Source organism: Cygnus atratus, chromosome 3, assembly GCF_013377495.2.
Source record: "Cygnus atratus isolate AKBS03 ecotype Queensland, Australia chromosome 3, CAtr_DNAZoo_HiC_assembly, whole genome shotgun sequence".
Taxonomy (NCBI): Eukaryota; Metazoa; Chordata; class Aves; order Anseriformes; family Anatidae; genus Cygnus; species Cygnus atratus.
Window position 1 is genome coordinate 106,899,341 of NC_066364.1, and position 26,320 is coordinate 106,925,660.

Genomic DNA, 26,320 nt, shown 5'->3' on the forward strand with positions numbered 1-26,320 from the left:
ATTTGTATTCTGAAGGTTCCATACAGCAGGTTTTAAGCATCCTAATTATGCAACCAAAAGCCAGAAAAATGGTTAAAATAAGCAACTGTAATTGCTAAAAACACAGCTGCTGCAAAACTAGAGAAGTTATTGTGGTAAATTTGGATCTCCTGTTGCAACAGCATATAAAAATGAATAGCCTGAAACTCTGTTTATTAAAGAAAACAAGTGGTGCGGTTGGAAAAGTTGCCGTCATTCTCTACAAGTCTTGCTCTGGTTATCCTCATAACACGCCACAGCCACCATAACAAACACTGTTATAGTTTAATATCATCCGCAGGCTGTCTGAAGCATATCAGCATAAAACTGGATATCCAATTCCTTGCCAATCAGCACAGTGCTGCCAGAACACAAGAAATGGAAAACACTTCTACTAGCTGCTGGTTGGTCTTTTTTTTTTAATTAACATTAAAAAGCCTCAGAATACTCAATTATTTTTTTCCATTAGCAAGTTAATGGGAATACATGCAGAGCATACAGAAATTAGAGATCAAAAGCCTTCAGATGTTTAGAAGCGGAAGTTTGACAGAAAGCCCTAGCAAGAGACCATGAGACTAAAAGAAAAAATAAAAAGAAAAGAAAAAAACATAAAGAAAAAATAAAAATAAAATAGAAAATAAAATAAAAATGTAATAAATAAAATAAAATAAAATAAAATAAAATTTTTGGAAGCACTAGCTTATAGGAATATCCTATAGCTGCCTGGGCACAGCCGACCAGCACCCCAGGGCAGAGAAGTGGCTGGAGGAGGTGGGGGGTTCTTGTGGCCACCCCCAGGATGCAGGACGGGAGCACGTCCCCTCCCAAGGGGCTGCAACAAACACACCAGCCTGCGTGGGAGGCCCGTGGTGCACACAAGGAAGCTCTGTCTCTGTCTGCTCCATCTGTAGCCCTGGGATTGCTGAGAGTATTACAGATCTCTTTTAATTGCCAGCCCCTAAATACATCGGAGCACTTTTCTCAGCACCGCTATCCAGACTTGTTAGACCCCATTTTCGGCACGCTGTTGAAGCGTGGTTTACAGGGGACTCACGCTCCCCCAGGTCTGTGGCGGGTCAATACGAAGGTGCATTTCAGAGAAGTGCAATAAATGATGCTGAGACTGAAACCTGTCATCACAGACCCACCGAAGTGGAACGGAGAGAGGGAGTTAGAGGCAACGTTTTCAAATGAGGATTCTCCGAGAACCAGCGTCTCTGCAAATCAAACCATTTTAATTCAGTGCCCACACTACCTTCCAAAACTGGAAACTGTGAGCGTGATCAATTAGCCTTTATTTCTACAGTTAGGAGATTTTTGAGCTGTTACATCAATAGACGCAAGTTATTTCGCCTTTAATTCATTTGTATTGACACACCAAATCCAAACATATTTTCAAATAACTTTGGCTGATCCTAGGAGCATCACTTAGTCACATTGCTCCATCCCTAAAATCCTACTTTTTAAAGCAACGTAATCCATAGAATCGGTATCTGAACTGAGGCATTTGCAAAATGCCTTTTGAAACTGGTTTTTAGTGTAGTAATGATTATCTTTTCTGGACACAGCAATCAATGAAAATTAGCAGAAGATTTTTGAAAGGACTCCTAGCAGAATTTCTGGTTACCAAGGAGATTTCATTGGGGATCTTCTGTTGAGAATATAAGGATGAAAGAAATACAATACCAACAGTAGACAGTACAAGCCAGTGTTTCAATACAGAATGATTTGCAGGTACTCCCTCGTTAGCTAGTGTTTTAAAAAAGAAGTTCGAGAAAATATTTGTATTCAGACTTATATCATGTCCCAGACACCTGCTGGGAATTTCAATTTTTCAGTTTCAATTCATAAATCCAATGCAACTTTCTTGCAGGCCCATCTTATACACAAATGCTACCAAGTGTTTGCAGAAATCCTACTGAGAATACCTTCTGTAATTTTATGAGTGTGTTTGTTGTACAGGCAGAATTGCTTGTTAAAGTATGACCACGTGGCAGCTGTACAGAGACCTTACAAATACATTGAACTCTAAATAACCAAAGCCACAACAAAACAAGAGCCTAATGAGGTCCCTGTGCCTGAGGACAACACCACTGACCCTCACTTGTCATGTATATGATTTTCACAGCATTCTAATGTTCCCCAGGCATTTCACCAACGAGGATGATTTTTGCCTGAGCTCACAAGGCAGAGCAAGGCAGAGAGCAGCGCCAGCACAGGCAGAAGCAGGAAGATAGCTGTAAGATTCGGTCAGCACCCATGAAGTGTTATCAGCAAGGCAAACAGCCACAGGTCATTTGGTTTTTGGGGCACTCCCAAAAATATCCACCCCACAGGCTCTGCTGCACAACTGGCCAGTGTGCAGCTAGAGATCAGACACTGAAGGGTCTCTGAAGGAGAAGCCACTTCATTATAGCTATAAAAATTGTCCACAGCCCTCTTTGAGGATCATCTTCTGGCTCTAGCCCATAAATCACAAAGAAGTGAGCTCTGGCAAAACCCCCTGCTCTGTGAATCAGGACAGGAAAATGGAGAAAAGACTGTAAGGCTAAATCTGCAATTTATTCACAAATTTTGTCCCTTAGAATTTATATGAAATATATGTGCTTTTTTGTTAAATAAGGTCATTTTCAACAATAAAGGAGAAAAAAAAAATAAAACTAACATTCCTTCTAAGATCTTCACCTATTTCACAGACAACAAAAGCTCACCAGGGCACTAGCAGCCAACCAAGCCTAAAAAAACACCAGGCAGAGGAACAGATACAGGAGTTAGAGTCTTTGCGCTTTGCTTCTATAGCTCGCTACAAGCAAGAAAAGCTTTGGGTAAGATACTGAGTTTCTAAGCTGTGTAACTGCACTTTCAAACCAGCCAAGTTTTGCTGTGAGCAGAATAGGGCATAATTTTTTGTTAAACAGCACTTTTAACAGAGCTTGGCCTGTTAGGTTTTCATTGAATCCTGAAACAAGTCACAGTATGTGAAAATACATCGGGCACAGGACAACAGGAAGCATCCGTCTTCAACACACACCTTTCCATGGGTATTTCCAGCCTCCATCCCCACAGACCACGACCACATCCCAAGTTTATCCTCACGTCTCCTACGTGAGGCAGGACAACACTATTGATTGGAGAGGCACAGAAAGACCACATAATCTGGTCACTCAGGGAAAGTGTGGTTGAGCTGGGAGCCAAGCAGCACATGCACACATCTTTGGCTAACAGCCATCGCTTTACCTCTGCTTAAATACAGCCGGAGCTTGCCTCCCATGGGAATTATTTATAATGCTTTTTCTTTTCAATATTTATCATTCTTTTTTTCAGCTTGGCTTCTACCAGCTTACCTTTCAGGATGCAAGGAGACTGTAGGACTTTCTTCATGCCTTTGTCTTCTTAAGAACAGATTGCACAGCAGAAGGCAAGATTTCAAAGATGCTGGAGTAAGCAGGAAACTTAAGTTGGATGACATAGGCCTGACACGGCTGCTGATGACCGGCCCTCAACACCTGCAAGGTGGGCACTCTTCTATCTTCCCAACTGAAGGTGCTCTTTACAGACAAGTAAGCACTAATGTGTCAACAGCCTAGCGGGCTCCAGTCCCAGGAGAGTGCACCTTGAACGGAAAAAACACAGCACTTGTACCTGGAGATGTAGAAGTCCTGCTTGTGGCAAGGCTGTGACTTCAGGCAAACCAAGTTTCATATAATGGCCAGACTAAAAATTATGTAAATTCTCAAAGGCAATAGTAAGTCTAACATTTTAATCTACCCAAGCTACTCACCACTCCTTCACGTGGCTTGCAGAACCTTGAGGTCAGTGCATTTTAAAAAGCCATGTCAGAGCGGTTGCACACTGTGCAGCAATATCAGTATGATACCTGTCTGGATTAAGAACTATCACCAGTGAGTCGCCCTTAAAATCACGTAAAGCTTTGATGGTGGCCATGGCAGGTGGCTAGTGAAGACCATAGGACTAAGGCAGGCTGGGAGAATACACTTCATAAAAGGTACTGCAACCTCTGAAAGAAGTCAAAGATGCATTTGCACTCTCCCCTGCCTCAGCCTGCCTGAAGCTCCCTTAGCTTTAACAACCAGAGGAGAGCAGTTCTGCAGCCTGCTGCTTCCTGACTTGTTTGCTGGCAGCTTCCTAAAACTGTCTGACATAAATGTCAACACATGCACGATGCCGTATGCAGAGCAGCTGCTGATGCGCTTTGATGACCACTATCAAGTATCTAAAGGAATTACGGTGTTAGAAAGAGTAGATATTTCAGGGTAGAAACATGACTTCTGAGTTTCCAAAGGAGACGTGGATGAGTTACGTTGGGAGGTGTTTTTTGGCTGTTGCTTTTGCTCTGTGTCACCCTCATTGTCACACACATGGCTATGGACTAGGGAATGCAACAAACACCAACAGGCACTCAGCTAGCATCATTTGTTTAATAAAGTCTTTTCTGTTTTTAAAAAAGTTTACAAGACAGATGTGTTTCACATGATAAACAACTAGTGGCTGATCTTTCCTTTTAATAACTTAATCCATGCAGAAAGACTAGACTGCCTAACTTGGTGTTACATAGCAGTTGAACAATATACCAAAATACACACAGACCTACAGGCTGCCATGGAAACAGGTAGCACATGACATCAGAGAGTGAGAATCAAAGTACAAGCTTGCTTGGATAACTTTCAGAATTCAAGTGTAAGTTTAAGGAAAAACCCTGATTTATTTTTGAAATGGAGCTTATGTACTGATAGTGAATGTTCTGCTACAATCTGCCTACAGTCATCCTTTATTCAGCAGTCATGTGAAAACACATACACAAAAATGTTACAAGTCCTTTTTACTACTGATACTACACATTAACAACTGAATCTGAAAGCATTGCTTTGGTTGTTTCGATACAGAATGATATAGGTTTCTATTGTCTTAGTTCTGTTTTTCCATTTCCCATTCCTATCCGAAGTCCTCGAAGAGTGGTGCTGAGGTGAATGTCTGTTAGGTCTCTCCTCAAGAATCCAGTGTAGCTTTTATATGAGAAACTCTGGAAGGCAAACAAACAGAAACATTACTGTAGGTAGAGTAGAAAAGTACAGGATTCCTTCAACTCACATAGACAGAAGTATCTTGACTTACTGTCATGGCATGAAATTTAATGCTAGGTTGCAACATTTTAGAAATGTTTGGCAACCTAGATTTTCAAACGCTATTAGAAAGGTCAGGCTGATTAAAGCACTCATAAGGCATGCAAACTCCTGCCCTCTAAAATGTTCTCATATCAACACATAACCCAGAAACAGCAGGGGAAAGCTTGTGTTCCTGTAGCATGGCAGTAAGGCCAACAGTTGTTGAAAAATGGTACGTTCTCATTTTAGTTTCTAAGAAAACATTCGCTTTCCCAATGTGCCTACTCATCACCAATATTAAAACAAGAGGATACACTGAGGGGAGGGGAACTGTAACTTCCAGTTCTGGTCTGTCTCCAACTTCCAAAATGTTTTCCACTTCCATTTCTGGGGATTTTGAGTTATTTGGGTATTACAAATGGTGGGGGCTGTTCCAGAGTGACCTGCCTGTTAGGTAAAGGCAGGGAGAGAAACATGACCACGTATCTCAGCTCTGAAGAGCACAAAGCAGGATTCTCAGTTAAGTCACCGCTGTACTCTAAGACCAACATTTTAGAACTCCAGTCTCAGCCTGAAAACTGTCCTGGCCAGGCCAGATTCAAGACACACACCACCAGCCAATCACACAGCTAGGGAGAGGTTTTCACCCACTTCTACATTCTGGCATTCTGCTCTGCCAGCTGCAGACCAAAAAAGAGGCTACCCACCAGCAAGATTATCAAAATTTCACCTTTCAACACTTTAAATGCAACTCTATGCAGACTCCAGGTACTGCTTCAGTGAAGTACCCAGGGTTAGAGACTGACAAGCAGGAGGACACAACTTTAGAGAAGTGTAAAAGCCATACCTGAGGCCTGCTTTGGAGGAGCTAAGGCTCTCTTTCCGAAGACACGTCTCCTTCTGCTCCACTGCTTGCGCTAGGGTCGTCCTTGTTACGGGGGGCATTTCTTTCTCTACTTGATTCAGAGGGTACCTTGGTTCTGGTCTTCTCTTTTCTTTGCTGTTGCTTTTCAAGTTTTGTCAGCTATTTACAAAGCAAGGAGAGTGAGAAAAGACTTTATGGAATAAAGTCATTTCAGAAGACAGTATTTCTAAAAACTTGTAAATGTGAGCATTGGTAGCAACCTGGTAACTCAGATTCATAATAGCTATACGCATATCATTAAGAAACAAAAGAAAGAAAAAAGAAAATGTTTAGATTTTCAGGTATTTGGAAAAGACAGTGAATTCTCATACACTAACATGATCACGACCCTGAGTGTAAATGAGAACTGTACATATTCAAAGGACTATCCTCTGCTCTTCCTCTGAGTTCCTTTTCTGCTCAACGCAATCTGCCAACATAGAAAAGAATAAAACACAAGGACCAAAAAGGGTGGCTGGATTCCACTACCCTCCTGTTCTGCTTTGGGTCTTAAGTAGCAGTGTCGTAGTCTGCAGGTTTCTAACAAGTTCAGGCAACCATTCATACAATACATTTATTTCTACCAGAAAAAAAAAAAAAAGAGAGAGATGAACTTTAGCATCACATAGGATATAGAATAACCATTTCAAATCAGCTTGGACAAAACCTTCAGCTAACACCACCTTGCCACCTCTCCAGAGAGGTATTTTCAATGCTCCTAGAAAAGTCAAACTAAGCTGCACTTAGCTGGCACTGTTACATCTCTTTCCCATTTTTCAGAGAAGCAGGTTGCAGTAAGTTTTGGGGATGCTACAAACTGATAGTTACTTAAATCACTATGGACACTGTGTGCAGTCCATCAGCTTGGTTAATTTCCATAATTTTCTGATTTTCTCAAGTGCTTCCATGATGATTCCCCCAGGATAAAGCATGCTAGTCACAAGTTACCATTTCATGGCTAGCAGATCTTTTCTGAGATGAAATCTTCATAGAATCAAGTAAGTTAGATTAAGTGTGCTGATTATGAATTTGACAGGCTTGTGGAAGATGCATGTGAAGATGTAAATCTGCAAGCCACTATGAGCTTTGAGGGCAGAATGCAGAGTCTTGGGAGGATGCACAGCATCCCCTTGTGCCTCATGGCACATACACACCATCCTAACATACCTGCACACATGGGCTTCTAGGCTGACACAGAATATCCTTTGATTTTTTTTTTCACAACTAAAATTAGTTTACTTTCACTGTGTGAAAAGACAGAGTACAACGCATCTGTTCAGCATGATCCAGTCCTTGTCACATGCAGATGTCTAACAAGCACCCAGGGCATGATACAGGCAATATTCTAACTCAAGTGTCTGATAGATGTGCATTACTATTCTGCCAACAAGCCTACATACACAGCACGTGAATGTTAAAAGTGACTGAGAAAGTGAGTGCATCTGCAAGAAGGGAATCAAACGTTTGAGAGCCCTTACTATTAAAGGTGCTAAGCATTGATTAATGGTACTTAGATGATGTCTATGCAGTTGTTTTTTATTTATACAAATGGCACTGGGCTCATTCTGCTGCTGAAACCAGGTTTCAGCATTTTTTACAGTGACCTTCACAGACAAAAATGTATTGAAGTGGGAAGGCATGTTATATTAGCTGCAGGCTGCAGAAAGCACAGTTCCTACGTTTCAAAATATTGATTTGTACACCTTTAAATATCTACATCATTCATCATTGATGTGTGTACATCATTCCTCCCTAGCCTTGAACCTAACAGTCAATTATTACAGAGTACCCCCAACACAAAGCCAAAACAGTCAAACCTGTTGCAACAAACCTGTAACCTAAACAGCTGCTGCAGCTGGTACCCCCTTCTTTTACTGTGGCATCTTGGCTCTTAGCGGTGACCCTTTCTCAGCAATAATGGTGCAGAAAAAGTATCTGTGTAGCATGTAGTTCCGTAACATAACTCCATGAAACAGGAAATCCACTCCTCTCTAACTAGTGTTCTCTTTCTTATTACTTGAAAGGAGAAAAAAAAAAGTCTAAATCACACAGACACAATAGTTTAAATTGAATTACCTTTTCCTCCGAGGAGGCTGTGAGCTAACCCAATAAAACCAACCCCAGATTTTCCAAACATGGGAAATAGTGGTGTGTTCACACTGTGAACCTTGCGGTATGGAATACGGAATCCATGTACATAATATATATTTGTTCATATATAATTTACACAGAGGCAGAAACGGCTCGATATATACTAGCATGCCATATTAGCATTTCAAACATGCTTATACTGGCCAGTTTCCAAGATGGTCTTGAGGGCAAATAGCATGCTAAGACTTCTGAAGTATACATAGTTATATACCGTGGTTTTATATTTATGTACATTTAGTCTTAAGTACAAAGGGATCATATTCTCTTTTGAAATCTCTGTAGTATTCATATTCTAAAGTAAAAAGTAAGCAACAATTTCTAAAGTTATGATATACACTTATCATGAAGGACCTCATAAATTACCACCGGTTCTGTAGCTAATTAGTTTGAGAATGGTGTAGTGGAGAAGCACCGATGGCAAACAGAATAGCCAATAACCAGAGAGAAATCCAGATCCATCTTCACACATAGATCTGTAGCACGCCCAAGACCGTACGCATGACAACCCAACTAAACATCTTCCTCACAGGGCAGCACCTTTAATAGATGAAGAAAAAGCACCAGGAACAACCTTGAATATTAAGAACAACGCCCATGTTGGCATGATCTGACAGTAGTACTCACCCAGCTCCAAGAAAAATGACAAGTTCATTTACATGAAGGGAGAAGATAATTTTAATCCATGTCTTATTATAAACAAAATTTAATAATTTATTTTAAATTATAACAAAATAAAGTTTGCAAATGAACTGTCTCATCCATCTAATACTCAAGTAACGCTGAAATAAATAAAGATTTGTGTGTACCTATGGCCATACACACACACATGCATGCTCTTCAGTCTGTGCATGTACCGTGATCAGTCTATGAACCAAAGTTTGGGCACAGAGATAAAATATGTATTTCTCTGTACTCACAAAATACACACTCATCTTCATTATGCAGGCAATAAAAGAATTACACATCTCTTAAGTTTTTCATGTCCTTGCTTATAAAGCGCTTGATTGATTGAAAAGGATATTACAGAAGCATGCTCTGCCAAAAAAGACCTGCCTGCAAGCTGAAAAAAATTCAAGACGGCTCATTTTTTAGTATTACAGTAAATAACACTTCAGACACACAATTCCAGCTCAATGAAACATATCATTAACGCTTTTCATGTAAGTACAGAGTGTGCTGACAGTCATCATCTCATCTGTAGACCTATCATGAGCTGTTTGTGTCTACTGCACCATGATGATTGCTGGCTAGCTGCGGAGATGGTGCACCTGTATGGAAAGCACCTAACTCCACTCTACATCTAAAACCCTAAATTCATGCTTAGACCTCTTGGAAGGCTCCTCAGCGTTCAAAGCGTGGTCCTCTTACAGCAGATGCAGCACCGTCTTGTTGCAAAAGCACTGTGTCTGCTTACGATGAAAAGCTGCGTGGTCAGCAGCGTGAGAAGGCTGCGCAGTAGCGTCGTGGAGGCTGAGGAGGAGGCAAACAGCTGGAGCCAAGCACAGTCTGCAGGGGACCCTCAGCCAACAAGCCAAACCCTGCTGGCCCCACCAGCACACAAAGAAGGGAGGGAGGCCAGTAACGCAGAAGAATGGAAGCTTAAAACGGCAAGGACCAGCAGGAGGAAGAGACTTTCCCCAAGCCTGAGGTGCCCTGGAAGAACTGCTTCGCTGCTCTGTATGCTGACCATGAAGGACAGGTCACACCAGAGGAGATGCTGGGGCCGACTAAGCCAGCCCGATCTGGTACCTGAATAACTACCAGTGTGACGGGTGATAGCAGTGGGTGACCCTCTTCTGAGAGGTACGGGGGGCACCCACTTGCTGACCCGACACTCTGGAGAGGTGTGCTGCTTTGTGGGGCTCTTACCAAGGATATCACCAAGAAACTACAAAGCCTCATACAACTCGCTGGCTATTATCTGCCACTGCTGTTTCACGTGTGCACCAGGAGCAGTCTGAGGAGCATCAAGGACTACAGAGCCCTGGGAGCAGCAGAAAGGGACTCGGGTCCACGCAGTTTTCTCTTCCATCGCTCGTGTCAAAGGGAAGGGGACTGAAAGGGTCAGTCAGTCAGATCTGGCAAACTGACAAATGGCTGGTGCCATGCCTACCCAGGCCATGGGACTCGCTTTGTGAAACCTGCTCTTCTGGGGTCAGATGGGGTCCACCTGTCTGAGGAGGGAAAACGCATCTTTAGTTACAGGCAAAGAGGGCTTTAAACTACAGCTGCTGGGCACAGGGAACGCTGGTCAGCATCAGCAGCGGCTGCCTGGAGACAGGAAAAGGAGCAGAGGCCAGCGGGAGAGCACCTGAAGAGCAGCACAAAGGAATGACAGCCAGTGATCAGCTTCATTAGGGGCCCAACTTAAAAGCCTCTTCACAAATATGAAAGGGGAGCTGGAATTTCAGCCCCATCTCAGGGCTATGTTACCACAGGCCTCAGTGAGATGGGGCCTGGAGTGCTGAGATGGGTGGCTACAGGCTATTCAGGAGAGACAGGCAGGGAAGGAGAGGAGGGGACGTAGGCCTCTACGTTAGGAAAGGTCTTGATGGCATGGAGCTTAGTTATGGTGATGAAAGGGTTGAGTGTCTTTCGGTAAGGCCAACAAGGGAGATAATGTGGTACGAGCATATTACAGACCACCTAATCAGGATGAAGAAGCAGACAAAATATTCTATAATAATTTAATTCTACAGTAATTTAATGACAAATTATTGAAAGTCGCTTGGTGAGCACTTCTGCCAGCTCGTTCAGTTGCATCACGGAAGGTTTAGATTGGATATCGGGAAGAATTTCTTCAGGGAAACTGGGGAGGCGTTGGAATAGGCTGCCCATGGAGGTAGTGGAGTCACCGTCCCTGGGGATATTTAAGAGACGTGTGGATGTGGCACTTAGGGACATGGTTTAGCGCTGGACTGGGTAGTGTTCAGTTGATGGTTGGACTTTATGATCAAGTGTCTCTTCTAACCCAGGTAATTCTATGACCCTGTGTGTAGTGCAGTTACATCTCCACAAGCACTGAAATGTTCACATTTATAACACAAGATCAGACATCCTCTGTGTTGATCTATGACAAGTAAACATACCACAGACAAAAATATGGGCACAGGATTAGAATGAGAAACCTTCAAACCCTTAAGACAGCCTTAAGTACAGACAAAACAGGAGTAACGAAGCCTGAAAAATCACACATAAAATAATTTCAGATGTAAACCTGAAAATGCTGATCATTTTACCTGAAGCCACAGTACCCTGGCATGGCTCCATGTTATGACTTTGGCAAGAATCACAACCCACAAACAGATTAGTTTTTCAGAAACTGCTAGTCCCTTGCCAGCAGTCAAAATCTGTGCTTCGCTTCCTAGGGGAATCAGTATCTGGTCTGACCCTACTGCTGAATTTCTGAAGCATGGAAGAAGTCAGAAAGATCTTGAAATATCTCAAGTGTCTAAGACCATCTTCCTTGTGACAATATACAAAAATACAAGTCTTCAGTCCACAGAAACTAACTTTTCTTATCTGCCACTGCAATACAGTTATTCTGCACTGCTGAGACACTGCTGATAAGCAAGACATTTTGAACCATGTGGACATTGCTTCGTTCCCAACAGATTGTCCGAAATACAGAGTAACAGTTTTTGAAAAAGGTCGAAATTTACATTTGGTTTGACAGCTTCTTTGGCAAATTCTAGCTTGATGCAATTTAATAGTACATCACAGACATGGAAAAAAAAAAAGTGAAAATTGAGTAATTATAGTGGAAAGCAAGGCTGCTCTTTGAAACGTTTCACTATTCAGAAATGCCTGCCATTCCATCAGCTTTAATACTATGATACATTACTTTTGAAACCAATTTGCTGTAGTACGAACATGCAAACTAGCACAAGATGTCCCCCCCTTGAAAATGCTAATAATTCTCTGGGTTGTTTGTTTTGCTCAAGTTAATTTCCCACATCCTACAACTCCTCTTTGTCAGTCTTCCTTGAACAAACAAATACATCCAGTGTTCTTGATTTTCTGTGATCAATGTGTACAGAGATTGATTTCTGCTCTCAAGACAGCTTTTCCTTTTGATAAAACCATCAATAACACCAGGAAAAAGTGAACGACACCACCGGCAGAATTGTTTTGTTAGCAGTCTGCCAGAAAATCAGTGGCAGTACTCATGTTTCTGGAACCACAAGAAGATCTGCAGATGTACATTTTAAATTTCAGTAGTTGTGTCCAAGCTGCTATGATTTCAAATCTCAAAAAAAAAAAAAAAAGAGAGAGAGAGAGGAGAGGAAGGGAGGGATCACAACAACTTTAAGGACAGGCCACATTTCCAAAAGAGACAAATCTTTCAAACTATCATAGGGTCATCACAAATAAAGCAGGTTAGTACGAATGTCACTAAGCGATGATAGCACTGAGATAAAATGCAGGGGTTTACTGCAAAAATAAAGCCACTGAAAGGCTGTGGCACAAAGACTGTCTCACAACCTGCTAAGAAGGCAGCAGATCATCTAACATTTTCCTTTTCCTTTCCACATAACTGTACCTTAGTCTTATGATCGAAGTATTATTAGCTTTTTTTCTTAAAAGAGGACAGGATCCTTTAGGCCAACGAGCAGCTCACGCATGAATCGCATACTTCATTTTGTTCTTAAAAGAAATGTAAGCAGCATACAATCAAGTTACATTATCTGTAACTTCAGCCTGAGGCAAGAAAAGTGGTACCTGCCCTTCATCAGTTACCCTGGTCTAACCGTCCTCCCAGGGTCTTGGAAAAATTCCCTAGCAGAGCAGTTTATCCCTGAGTGGGGATAACCCTACTTGTTTTCCTCCCCATTCTTTATCACCAGTGATATCAATAACAAGCTGAGCTCTCTTTCGTTCATTTTTCTCACCAAAACTTTCAGTATAAGAAAATGAACTCTCAGGTTTCAGATTTAATTCTTGAAAGTAAGCTCAGCATAGCTGGAAGAAGGCAAACATTAAACAGGCAACACAACATCTAGGAAAAACGTCAGCTAATAGAGTCAAGGAGAGGACTGCACTTTATGTCTCATATGGTGCATATATCAAGGTGGGAAGGAAGAAAAACTAGATTACAAAAAAAAAAAAAAATCAGGGAAAATCCATTCCTTCTGCAGACAGAGGCCCTCACCATACAGTCATTTGCCATAGTTTAATATCACAAAATATTTGACACCAGCTGCATAAGCACAATGGTACTGATCACATAATTCTAAAACAATCTCCACCCTTCCCCAAAACGAAAATACAAGCCGAAGCGATACCCTCTTTGGGGAACCAAAACACCTTCACACTTTGTGGTTTGTTTTTTTCACTTGCGTCCATGTCGCTTCCCCTAAAACTTCTTCCCACTTTTTTTCCATCTGGCTGCTTCTACTAGCTACAAAACCCTTTGAAACAGGACAAATTACATTTTTAGCTTTCCCCAAAATAGGATATAAACATACAAAGCACTCTGGGCATTGCTAACCTAAACTCAACAATGATCACAACAAACTCAACTGAGACAGCACAGGCATTTTCTGTTTTAGTGCCTACCTCTGCAATTATCCAAATGGATGCATGTAAATTCAAAAAGGGATTACCCAAAAATTGCTTCACAGGTTAAGGCTGGAAACTGCAGTGCCTGTGATTTGTACTAGATCATTATGAAAAATCCTTTTGTTTCCTGCATCGTAACTGCAAGAAATACCCGATCTACCTTCACTGCAAGACTGAAAAGAAATACTTGATCTACCCTCACTCTCTGAGACGATGTAGGAACTGTAGCACAGTTCGAACGGGAGATCAAAGCACTCCATTGCTCTGCCATCCACATTTCTACAACTTATATTTCCTGAGCAAATCAGCAGCAGCTCCATCCCTCCACACTGGTATGTGAGTGCTTACATCTCCTAGCCCTTAATCCAAAGACAGCACTGCTGCTGCTGCTAATTATGTATGGTCTGGGCTGCGAACTCTGTGCTACGGCTGTGAGAGTACAGACAGCCAGAGAAGAGGTGTATGTAGTTCTTTCAGGGGGTAAAACATCACAAAAGTATGCAGAACAGAATTCGAAGGAAAAAAAAACACCTCCAAAACAATATACCCTAGCTATTTAAGGCAACAAAAATAAGCAGCTGCATGCTGTTTACAGCTTGTTAGCTTATACAATTGTAATTCCAATGCTTTCTTTTCTCAAATGTTTTAGCCATACATGCCACATCAGTAGGATTGGTCCACCTGCTGCTAATTATGTACGGTCTCATCACCAGCCTGAAGAACTGAACGATTTTACTGCAACTGATCCTTTGCTCAGCATTGCAGTACAGATCGTTGATAGAGACCTTCTGTCATTTAAATAGAAAGACTAAACTGAATCTCAAAAATTCAGATTAAAAGTAGGCAAATGTGGAATAATTCCAGAGCAGAATCAGATGGGTTTTGCTACCTTGGTACATTTGGTATCTTCATACACACAAATAAACAACAGCAAACAGGATGAAAAACATCTGTGACCACGGGAAACAAGATAATTGGGATGGATTTAGACTGCAGAAGAGTTACAAAGATTTAGCCTAAGATTCAAGCTGTAAAGCCCTGGAAAAGATTGCCCCAGGGAGCACTAGCATCTCCGTCCCTGGAGGTTTTTCAGAATCCAACAGGCAAACCCCTGACAGAAATGCTCTTGCTCTGGCTGGCCTGGCTGTTGTGCAGGGTGACAGAACTACTCACCTCCAGCTAACAATAGCATACACATACTGGTAAAACTTCTTCCTTGCCCAAACACTGAAGGAGTTGGAGCAGGTGACCTACACAGGTCCCTTCCAACCTCAACCGCTCTGTAATTCTGTAATTAGGGAAACTGTATATGAGAAGCTTTATAATCAGAAATACCAAATAAGCTGTTACATTAGCACTAGGATAAACTTGCTTCTATTCTGTCTGATGTTCTCTACTCAATGCCTACTTTCATCTTTACGATAGCTGAAGATAAAGTATTTGTCAGTATAACTGCTTTCATCAGTTACTGCTATCAATACCTTTAATTACGAAAATCATTAATAGGTTTGAGATATGCAAACGGAGTTTATCTAGAAGATAATACTTCGGCTTTTAGCTAGCCTGTCTGTGCAACATGACGCTCAAAGACACAGTGAGCAAGCAAAGGAAGTGCTTTAAATCACCATATTGATGGTTCTTGTGTACCCTCTCTCCTCTGGTGCCTGTGAGTTGGGTTGTTTTTGTTGTTTAATTTCTTGATATAGGCATTTTTTTCAGTTGACAACCTCTTTCAATAGGAATTCATAATTTTAAGGAGAAACTACTGTATAAGAGACGATGCTTTAGACTGTCCCTCGTTCTTTTCCCATTAGGCTCCAAATGCCTTTAGTATGTGGTGTTTTCTTTTTGAGCTATGCAGAATTCCCAGGAGATGCATAATTCCCTGTATTTTCCAACCTCTGTTAGAACAAAAGGGGGAAAAACAGAACAGTGTGCATGAACATGCAAAAAAAGAAAGAGCTCTGCTGCCACAGAGTGCCCTACATGCCAGTATTCCCAAGTACACATAAAGGCAGATGTATGTATTCACAGAGGAGGCACAGCCCCATACATCCGCCCTTTCCAGGCTTGTTTACCTGTTTAGGGTCGACAGTGGCAGCCGGGGACTCCAACTCTATTGTTACAGGACCGTCGTTCTGGATGTGTACCTGCATGTAGGCGCCAAACTTGCCGTCTGAAAAGGGAAGAGACAGAAGTGCTGAAAGTATAACACGTACCAAAATCTTTCCCAAACGTGGTACTTAAATAAATGATAAATAAATAAAGGACAGCTAATTAACGAACTGCAGAAAGTTACTAAGAAAAAAGTCTACATGCACTCAGCTTTGTGCTCTGATTATTCAGAGACAACAAATACACAGCAAAGTACAGAGATGTCCACAAAACAGAACAAGTCCACAGATAATCACGGTGCTCGCACTTCAGGTGAGGCAGGACACTTCTCACAGGCAGGAGACAAAATTGTAAAGGATGTAACACTTAAGTCTAGGGATCCAGTCCAGCTAAAAGGCTGAAGTTTTGAAGAAATCTTATATATGGGCAAAGGGTTTAAATAAAAAAAAAAAAGCATATTCTGAAGCGCTACTTTGGGGCATTGGTTTGCAGGGCACTCCCAATCTGATACAGTAATTCCTATGCTCCTGTCTGCAACCTAGGCCATTCTTTGTAGGAGTTTGGTAAATAGCTTTTGAAAGAATTTTTTTGCAATTTTTTTGAAAGAATACTTTTCAAAGAGCTCTCTGTAACCATATCCTCCCTCTCCTGTACTTTACTCGTGAAAAAGGCCAGCCTTTCACACTTTCCATGCATGTTTGGACCTAAAACAAGCAAACAAAACCTTCCCTGGCACCTTTCTTCAAGGCTGAGAAAGTGGTAGATAAGCCATCAAGTTTACCAGTACCCTCACAGCACTCCCAGGTCACGAGCACTTTCTACCTTAATTGTCCCTGCATCAGAACTGCATTCGAGGGACTTCTTTATAACAGCTCTCTCCCGTTCTCCTCATACTTAAACTTCCAGTCTTTTGACCCAAGGAGAATTCACCTCAGGTCAAGATGAATCACTGCTCAGAGAGTTTAAGATTAAGAGCTAATGGAAACAGTACCTAAAAACAGAAAATGCTGCCCTCCTCTACTGCCCCCTCTCTTCCAGATCTTCCTCTCCGTACCTTGCAGCCACCACAGTATGAATGGCAGAGCAGGCTTCAGTTGCGGCAATCTCATTCTCTTAAACAATTTAAAAAGCCAACCAAGGGGGAATTTCTTCACATACTCCAAAATCCCTTTATTGCACTTATTCCAAAATGTCTTGCGGGCCACCACTCACCCCCATCTTCAAGCTATTGAGCATATTGCAAAGCTGATGTTGTTCCTAGGAGCAGCTGCCACCCCTCCTTACCACAAATTGATGTGTCCTGCAGTTTCAGGAACTACAGACCCTGTGCAGCGTGTGCTTTCCTTGTAGGATGCTTCTGGGTTTTTGTGCTGGCAGCTTCTTTGTACAACAAAACTAAAGGGTTCTAGTGGTGCACCAGTTATCATCACTCTTTTCAAGAAGTGGCCTCACTGTAATACAGTTCTTATTCTCTGCAGCTTGAGGGTCTGGTCTTGCCTGAAAGAACAAGACAAAGCTAAAAAACTAATTTCACTTCTTACATCAATACCCAATTATTCATTAAAAAGAGATACTTCTACAGCAGTATCTCCCCCAGTGCTGGCTGCCGGTGAAAAAAACTTGCTCCTGCCTTTTTTCTCTTGTCCTAATGTCAGCAGTAGTTTCAGTATAAGGCACTTCACACAGGCTTTCTGAGAGGGCTTTTTTCATTTTTGTGTTTTGGTTTCCTGAAAGTTGAGACACAAGCCTGACTCCCCTTAAAACAGGCCAACACGTCTGGTAATGCTCCATTTTGCATTCACTTCAGAGCACACCGGAGGAACACAGCACCTCTGTGGTACTTGGGAAGAAGGACTGCAAAGGAGCTGAGCTGATTGTTCTGCCCTTTAATGCAATTTCTGAAACTCTGAGAGAGACAAATCCCTCTCCTGCACAGGACTGCAAAGAAACTGAGGATTTGATCTCTTCCATCTCTGTGTCCCAAGGCAAAATGAAGCCTCTCTGGACTGATTTCATATTTCAGTCAGAAAGAAAGGAGCTGAAAGAACCCACCCTCCTACCATGTCACTTGTTATCCTGGCAACTTTGGGTAAATTTATCACGCACGTGGTCCTGTAATGACCATGGGAAACACTAGCAACTTACCCCTGAATACTATTTCTTTTCCTGCTTTTTATACCACAATGCTCTTCAAAGTAGTAAGCAATTTTAAGATTTCTTAACTGATCGAGTCACCTCCTTGCAACCTCCTCTGCAATGAAATAGGATCCTACGAGTGACAAGTTTATTCTGCTGGCCACCCATCTCTTCAAATTCCTTTGCCCTTAGACTCTGGCACACATGCCTTCTTCAGAGGCAAAGAGGATTTTTATCATCTGAGCTGAGAAAGACAAGACAAATCTACGATGTAAAGACTTGAAAATGAAATATAATACATTTTCAGAATATTTTTTGGACATATCTCAAGCCTCATGACCTAGAAATTTCACACTGATTTTATTCAGAAGTTACTTCTACACTTGTCTATTTGGAAAGTTATTCCTAATTAACCCCACGCGAATAACCCTGCTCCAGATAAGCACACTTTATTCCAATGTGACAAGGCTCACAAAGGGAATTAATCTGACAGAATAATTCTGCTTTCATCCTGCACCAAACCTTAATCTGAACTAAACTCCTTGTTGTGGAAAAGTCCTCCCACATTGACTCAGATATTGCTTTTAAGGCAGTGAGATGTTTCGCGCTCTTTGCCATGCTAATCCTCACTGCCTCAGAAGATTAATCCACATTCAGGACAGAGAGCGAAGGCCTGACCCGCAAGGAGAAGCCTTGCGTAGGCCTAGTTTTCGGATACTAGCTTGTGCAGAGTCCTCAGGCCTGCATTCACCAGCTCTGTTCCTCAGAGTGAAGTTGAGGTATTTAAGAATTAATTTCACAACAAGAAGTGCCGAAGCAAGAGTAGCGCTGATTTCTGATGCACCCTTCTCTCCTCCCCAGACCTGCGGGTCCATTTGCAGTTTTAAAGCATCTGTGTGAAACAAGAACCATGGCTTCAAGCCTCCTCCAAGATACTGTTTGTCAAACGTCCCCCTGCTTGGGGTGTGAAAGAATAGTCTGCACTTCTCTTTGGGGACCACTGGTCACTCTGAGCTCCCAGTTGGCTAGCTCCAGGTAAACCACAGGCTAGACGGAGGAGTCGCCTGCCCCAGCACATGTAGTACCTGAACTTCTGACAGCCAGATCAGCCTGCTGAAACAACAACACTGGGAATAGAAAACACAAGGCTCTTAAGCAAAACGGCAATACATTTATGAGCCTTTGACTCAGGTACACAAATACCTTTTTAAATAATGAAATGATTCTTCTGAAAGGCATTAAGCGTATTTGCAAGATCAAAGGGAAAGCCACCTACACCAATCCAGAGAATCAAACTAATCTCCCAGTGACTACAATTGCACGTGTGTGGAAGCGTATGTGTAGGGGAAATACCTGAGGTCACATTTTGAAGATAGCAGGCAGAGCCTCATGTTGATAAACTAAGCCTATTTTAATAGCCCACCAGCTCATTCATCAGCGCTCCTTCCCAGGGCGCCCCCATTACCCTTTGTAACCTAGTGGCACACAGGACAGACCCCAGCAAGGCAGGCTCTGGTTTTGTCACGACTTTTTCAGGGCAGAATTCAGTACATTTGCACGTCACACTATATCACAGCCCAGGCACCACAATTTCAAAAATGTATATTTACTCCCAAGCAGTCCTGCTCGCATATGACCAGCCAGTGTGCAAAGGCTCTGTCTTTTGACTCACCTCAGCTCAGGGAAATTGTAAACTCTGCTGGTGCAACCGCATGGCTTAGACTGCTATCCTAAAACTGCCAAGCTACAGAAACCTTGCACCCACAAATAAATAAATAAATAGCAAACAAAAAGCCCTGGCAAAGCAATTGGCACAATAGAAACTTCAATCATAAGAGACTAACAAGCTTGAATGCAGCCCAGTACAGGCTGGAACAACCTAGAAATAAAGCAAAATGATAAATTAACAGGTGGTTCCAGTGATGAAAGCAGTTTCAAATGAGTGTGTTATCTGACACAATAGCACAGGCAACCACTCTGGTGCTTCCAAATCTATGTTTTCAGCATGAAAAAAAAGAACAGAAGTGAAAGCTGGCTTTGAAGAAAACATTGGCAATCAAGGGCCAAAATATGGGCACTCAACAGCAGTGGCTATTCTTTTCATGTGTACGGCTTACTGAAAAGAGAAGGTTAAAAAGTTGCTGTCAAAATACAAAAAATGCTTGAGAGTATCTCAGAAACACAGGATTTTCCAAATACCAAGGATAAAGATGTAGATACGTAGAGATACATCAATTTTTATGGACCTGGTTTAAGTGAAAAACGTAAGCCCACACCTGCTTTTATTTTACCCAGACAAAGGGGCCCAACTCAATCAAATCTTCCCAGAGCAAATTTTATTCCCATTGACTTCCCAGGAAGTTCCGGTATCAGCTTCAGAGGCACGGGAACGGGTCCTAACTTAATCACAATTCAACAAAAGATAAAAATTCAAAAAGCACATGCTCTGAATTCATTAGACCAGAAGTTTCGTGTTACAGACCAAAAGGAATGTATGGAAGGGGTATAAGAAGTGCACTCCTTATCACCAGCGAAGGTTGACTGGAAGAATATATCAAGCTATTGGAAAGTTGACATAAGACAAGCATTTTATGCACGTGTTTCACTGCGCCTCCTTGGAAAACACTTCACAGTAATGGTACCTTATCTTTCATCCACCGTCAACATTGAGATTAACCTCTAAACCTTCCCCCAGCCAGTGTTCTGCCTTTTTTCCCCTTTTTCCTCATAAGGAAAGTAAGGCTGACCATTAGCATGATCTCAATTTTTCCACTTCTGTCTATTAATAACCTCCATTAAAAAAGTCCTTCTAGACTCTTATCTTCTGGACAACTATATCAAAAATTCAAGTCTAAATCTGCAAATGGTTGGAAAGCAAACAGAAAAGATTAAAGGTGGATAAAGCACAAATGCAAAGGGAAGCCAGGCATTTTCTGGCAACGAGAAAACTGTTTCATAAATGGCATGTAGATGAGAAAAGACAGTCTACATCAAATGCTGTTTTCAAGTAGCACATTACACCTCCCACTGTCATCATTATCACTTATTGGAACACAAAAATAAAGTGACAGGTTGAGATACGCTGTCCATCACACACTGGCAATGCCTTCCAGCCTGGCCAATCACCTACCCCTCAGAAGAAATGCTTGCCCTGGGTGAGTCTCGCACAAGGACATCCAGCCTTTGAGCTAGCCTGACCCCAGAGCTAGTTCTCATGGCTGCAGCCTCTCTGGGTTATGCGGTCAGTCATTGCTCACTTGGTACATCTGATGACAACACAGGAACATCTAAACATCAAACTGTTCCAGAGGAACACCAAGAAATGGCTTGGCTAGAGGAAGGCTGGACTGATCACCCCATCAGGCTGCTTGTAAATGTACTGTAAAACCACTCATCTATCGCTGCATAAAGACAGCTCCTTTGCAACACAGACACTCACAGAATAAGGTAACAATCATGGAAGAGCACAAAAACGAGGTCCACTGGTTGCCTCAAGGACCTTACAAACCTTTCACCCTTACCTTTAATAAGCTCTGGTTTGTAGGCTTTTCTTAGCTGCTCTAGGAAGTTGTTATAAAAACTCTCCGCCTGCTCTGTGGGCATTGCCATGTGGTAGTCGGGTTTGTTTCCTTTCAGGATGCACTGGAGAGTAAATTGGCTCACACACAACACTTCGTACTGTTTATCCATCACACTTTTGGACCAGTGTTTCCCACTTTCGTCTTCAAACACTCGCAAGTTTAAGATCTTTCGAACCCTAGAAGGAGAAAAAGATTTTTAAAATTTCTAAATTGTTCCATGCAGGATCAGCGAGTACAAGTAATACGTACCACACAGGAAGAGAGAAAAGGGATGGCAGATGCACATTCATTCTGCCTCCACATAACAGATCCCTTTGTCCTTTCCTTCCTAAACCACAGAAATATCCTCACATTAGGTAGACCCACAACCAAGAAAGTCCTTACACACATGCATAATACTATCTGACCATTAATTAATATCTTCCATCTTTTTGTAGAGAACGAGATCAGGACAGAACAACTGCACGTCACAGGGTGACATGAAGATGGTATAATAAGAAAGCTTATTCTTTATTATCTGATTTTACGAGTCACAACGTTATTTAACATGTATAGCTTTGGCAATTTATTCCTCCTACTGCACTGGGAAATCATACTCATTATGAAATGAGATCATCCTAAACTATGGTTGTTACCAAACATGATTCACATATACTCCTCCAGCTTTGTCTCCCACTAGCATGCATCCCAAACCAGATGCCGCAAGCCCTGCAAGGAAAGCACTTTTCCATCAGGACCAAAAGGAAAGCAGGGAACAGTGCAGAAATAGAGGGGGCAGCTAAGTGGTGACTGGGATTTGTCATTTAGATTTGTATTAGGGCTGATGTTTCAATGTGGGGGCCAGAAGAGACTGGCTTGAATACTCAAAGAGGACAAGGACAAAGGGACTTTCACAAATGAATCCTAAAAAGCAGTAGACAGACTTGCAACCCAATCAGTTGTTGGACTTTGATTACAAGAGTGCACGCGTGCTACTCTCCAGTCTTTAGTTTCTTCTTTTAGCTTCTCCACACCTGCAGCATCTGCCAACAGTGAAGCGCAGATGAGTGCAAAGCATTTCAATTGCAGCCATCAGCCAGACATTTTACCTGCACAACAGGTGAGGCAGATAGCATAAAATAAAGCTGAAACTTTATTATGGGCTAGCTTCAGGCTTTGCCAGCTCTAAGGCACAGCCACAGGAAAATATCCTTGCCAATTTGTGCATGTCAAAGACAAACAGAAACAGCTTCTGAATGAAGCACAGTTAGAAGCTTTGAAAGCTGGCACATAGGTTTAAATTATCGTCACAGCTGTGTTTTAATGAAAAAGGTATTTGCTGTTTCATCTACAGGATTACTAAAGTTTCCTTTAATAGCACTTGAAGAGCCTGGTTCAGCTGATTTCTTGTTATTTGTTCTTTTCAGATGCCGGCTTCCTGCCTTTTCTGCGTCAGCCATCCAAACTTCCTGGTGTTGAGAGCACAGTCGTTGGTGATCACCCACTTGCAATATTCAAAAGTATCTGTCATTCACCAAGGCAGGAATGAGAAAAAACTATACAGCAAATGCCACACCCCGAAGAGACAAACAGTAAGACAAGACACTGGAGCATGTCTTGATTAAACCATCTTCAGGTTTGCTGCCATTTTCCATGAATTTCATAAGTGAGATTCTTACTGACCTTCAGTTTGCATCCTCACTTTCTACTTTCTCTTCCACATCTGCTAAGGGTTGCTTTCACCCTCAGTTACGTTCTCCTCTCTTCACTGTCTTCCCCCTTCTTGAATTATCTGTTTTTCTTTGTCTTTGTAAGAACTGAGATCAGCCCCAGAACAATAAAAAGCCTGAAGGAGACAGAAGAATTGCCTGGAGAACTCTCTCTCTCATGTGTTTGGTGGCTGAATTGCAGTATTTTGTGGCCATGGAAGGGATGGCAGAGCCAGGCCTCCAGGCTGCCAGAACTGATTCATATTTACAGAGAAGTAACTGATGAGATTTTCCAGTCTCTTGGAAGAAGAGAATTTGTCAAGCACAAACTAAGAGTTTGAGGTTTCTGATATATACCATACTTGAAGGACGGAGTCCCTTAAGGTAAAACTCTTAGAGTAAAAAGGTCAGACATTCAAATAAGGGAGATCAGAAAAACAGAAAATGCTGATTCTTCCTCTTCTTCACAAAAAAAAAAAAAACACAGACAGGAATTGGAAAACTTATTTTCTCAATGGGACATAAAAAGAAAACTCCAACTAAAACAAAATGCATTCTAGGTAAAATCTCAAGAGGAACTAACACTGGCAAATCTTGTGTTTCCCAACAGAAGGAGCGCCTCATTTCCTTTAGTACAGCATAGGCAGTACTGATTCAGAGTCAGAAATGTACAAATAAAAAAGTACAAGGAAAAAGGAAATACATGACTTACATGTGCTCCAGTTCTCTTTGTGTATCTTCCAACGAAATGCCCAGCAGCACACAGAGGCCTCGTCCTATTGAACTTATTTGCTCACCACCCACTAGGGAAGAAGGAAAAAAAGAGAAAAAAGATTAAATGCATTGTCTCATTTTGTAACATAGGTAAGTATTAATTTCAGCTGTACAAGCACCACAGAAAACATGATTCTAAACCTTTCTTATCCATCTTAATTTTGCTAGAGAGTAAGGCATTGGAACGGGTTGCCCAGGGAAGTGGTGGAGTCACCGTCCCTGGGGGTGTTCAAGGAAAGACTGGATGTGGTGCTTATGGACATGGTTTAGCAGGTGACATTGGTGGTAGGGGGATGGTTGGACCAGATGATCTTGAAGATCTTTTCCAACCTTAATGATTCTGTGATATACATGGCTAATTTTTCACCGTGAGGGTGGTGAGGCACTGGAACAGTTTGCCAAGAGAGGTTGTGGATGCCCCATCCCTGGAGGTGCTCAAGGCCAAGCTGGATGGGGCTTTGGGCAACCTGGCATGGTGGGTGGCATCCCTGTCTGTGGCAGGGGGGTTGGAACATGATGACCTTTAAGGTCCCTTCCAACCTGAGCCATTCTGTGATTTTAAGGTATTATAGAAGCCCTCTTTCAAAAGCCTCCTGAATACAGGGTCTCAGCTGTGAGGGACCAACCCACCGCACTTACTTCAGCATTTAGGAACTCCACATACAGACTACAAACGGAGCAGCAGCGCTAACGAGAGGCACCACAACTCCCCTCAACCTTTGCAAAGATCACCCAAGTGAGTTACATCAGCGAATTTACCCCATTTCCGCACCGCAGCGCTCCCCAGACAGCCTGAAGGCTGAGCGGGCTGTGGAAGGGGACACGGGGGGGGGGAGGAGGAGGCGGGGGCGGGCGGAGCGTGGCGGAGCCACGCTCCGCCCGCCCCCGCCTCCTCCTCCCCCCCCCCCGTGTCCCCTTGTCGGTCCCGGTGTCGCCCACTGACCTGTGACACTGGCTTGTGCCACCCGCTGGACGATGGCCTTCATGGTGGCGCAGCGGAGGCCCGGCGCGGGGAGGCTGCGGCGGCGGCGGCGGAGCTGGGCAGGGGAGGCCCGAGGGGGGGCTGGCAGCGTCCCCTGGCGGGTCGGAGGTGCTGCGGCAGCCCTGGAGGGTCGCCGAGGGTGGTGCCGATAGGGAAGACCCTAAGGGAAGCCCACCCCACCAGGTTTTAGGGTTTTAGGCGAGGAGGGGGTTGTTTGGCGGGGGAGCTGTAGGGAGGTGCCAGAGCAGCCTTCTATAGGAATTCCCTCTGTAGGAATACGGTGTCTGTAGGTGCCCAGGAAACATCTTCAAGGAAACTTCTTGAAGGCTTCTTGAGGAGGTGGTAGGTGTAGGGACAGAGGAGCCAGTAGATAAAGTGTGTCTGTAAGTTGGGAGCAACGTGGTATAAAAGCCCCTGTAGAAGTTGGGGTGGGGCAGCTATGTGTGTAAAAGCCCCCTACAAGATGGGGTGGAGGAACTGGGAGCAGCTTTTATACACTAAGGTGGCATATACAGTCTGTGGGGAGGCTTTGTAAAGACTAGCAGCAAGCAGGCATCCTCATAGAAAAGGCCATAGGGAGAAGGGGCAGCCTCTGTAGAAACAGGGAGGTGTCTGCAAGGGCAGGGGCATTCCCTACAAGAAAGGAAGGTCTGCATGTGCAGGGGCTGCGGTCAGCTTCCTTCGGATGGGAGGCAGTGCCTATAGGGTACGGGAGAAGCCCCTGTAGAAAGCAGGCAATGTCCACAAGGACATGGGGAAACCTTATAGAAACAAAGGTTACACTCAGCAGCAGGAGACAGTAACCTATAAAGGGGAGATAGTATGTGTAAAGATCAGGGAAACCCCTGTAGGAACAAGAACCTGGCGGAGGCAACCTCCTTTAAAGGGACCCAGAAGCTCTAAGAGGAGGGGAAACCCCTATAGAAATGAAGGTTAGTGAACTCAGGTAAAGAGGTAATGAGTATAGGGACTGAGGGCAGCTGCATACAGGGACAGAGCACAAGACTTGGTCCCTGTACCTGAACGCACTGCCCACAAGGACCTGCGAGGGGACAGCAGGTCTCTCGTATAGGTGTGCCATTTGCTATAGGAGGCAGTATCCCTGGACCCATGTTACACAATACAAAGCTAGATTGGTCTTTCAGAAAAATCTTCATGCTTGTAACTGAACAAACACCACCACTGAGCTGGGAAACCTTCACAAAAAGCTGCAACAGGTACATGGTCAGACTATTGGGCACAGGACACCAGGCAGCACACAGGCTCATTAACATCTCACAACGCTC

At 42.9% G+C, this 26,320-nt stretch overlaps 1 protein-coding gene across 2 annotated transcripts; it reads right to left on the minus strand.

Moving 5' to 3' along the window:
* Positions 1-4,441: 4,441 nt before the first annotated feature.
* DTD1 (D-aminoacyl-tRNA deacylase 1) lies at positions 4,442-25,100 on the minus strand. Of its 2 annotated transcripts, none has more exons than XM_035563153.2 (6): positions 24,996-25,100; positions 23,991-24,081; positions 21,531-21,766; positions 15,837-15,934; positions 5,989-6,165; positions 4,442-5,059 (listed from the first exon to the last, which is right to left on the minus strand). In XM_035563153.2, exons 1-5 carry the CDS (start codon positions 25,036-25,038, stop codon positions 6,010-6,012), a joined length of 624 nt encoding a protein of 207 aa, XP_035419046.1. In that variant the 5' UTR covers positions 25,039-25,100; the 3' UTR covers positions 4,442-5,059; positions 5,989-6,009. The 2 variants fall into 2 exon arrangements, with proteins under 2 accessions (XP_035419046.1, XP_035419053.1); XM_035563160.2 differs by lacking the exon at positions 24,996-25,100 and adding an exon at positions 24,692-24,776 and having other exon boundaries at positions 4,445-5,059.
* Positions 25,101-26,320: the final 1,220 nt, after the last annotated feature.

Bases quoted from the DNA above. Each gene is read 5' to 3' on its own strand.
- DTD1 (XM_035563153.2), bottom strand. From the start codon at position 25,038: ATGAAGGCCATCGTCCAGCGGGTGGCACAAGCCAGTGTCACAG. The intron at 21,767-23,990 runs GTAAGTCATGTA...TTCTCCTTCTAG, and splicing joins CAAAGAGAACTGGAGCACAT to GGTTCGAAAGATCTTAAACT. The intron at 15,935-21,530 runs GTAAGGGTGAAA...TTCCCTTTTCAG, and splicing joins CAAACCAGAGCTTATTAAAG to ACGGCAAGTTTGGCGCCTAC.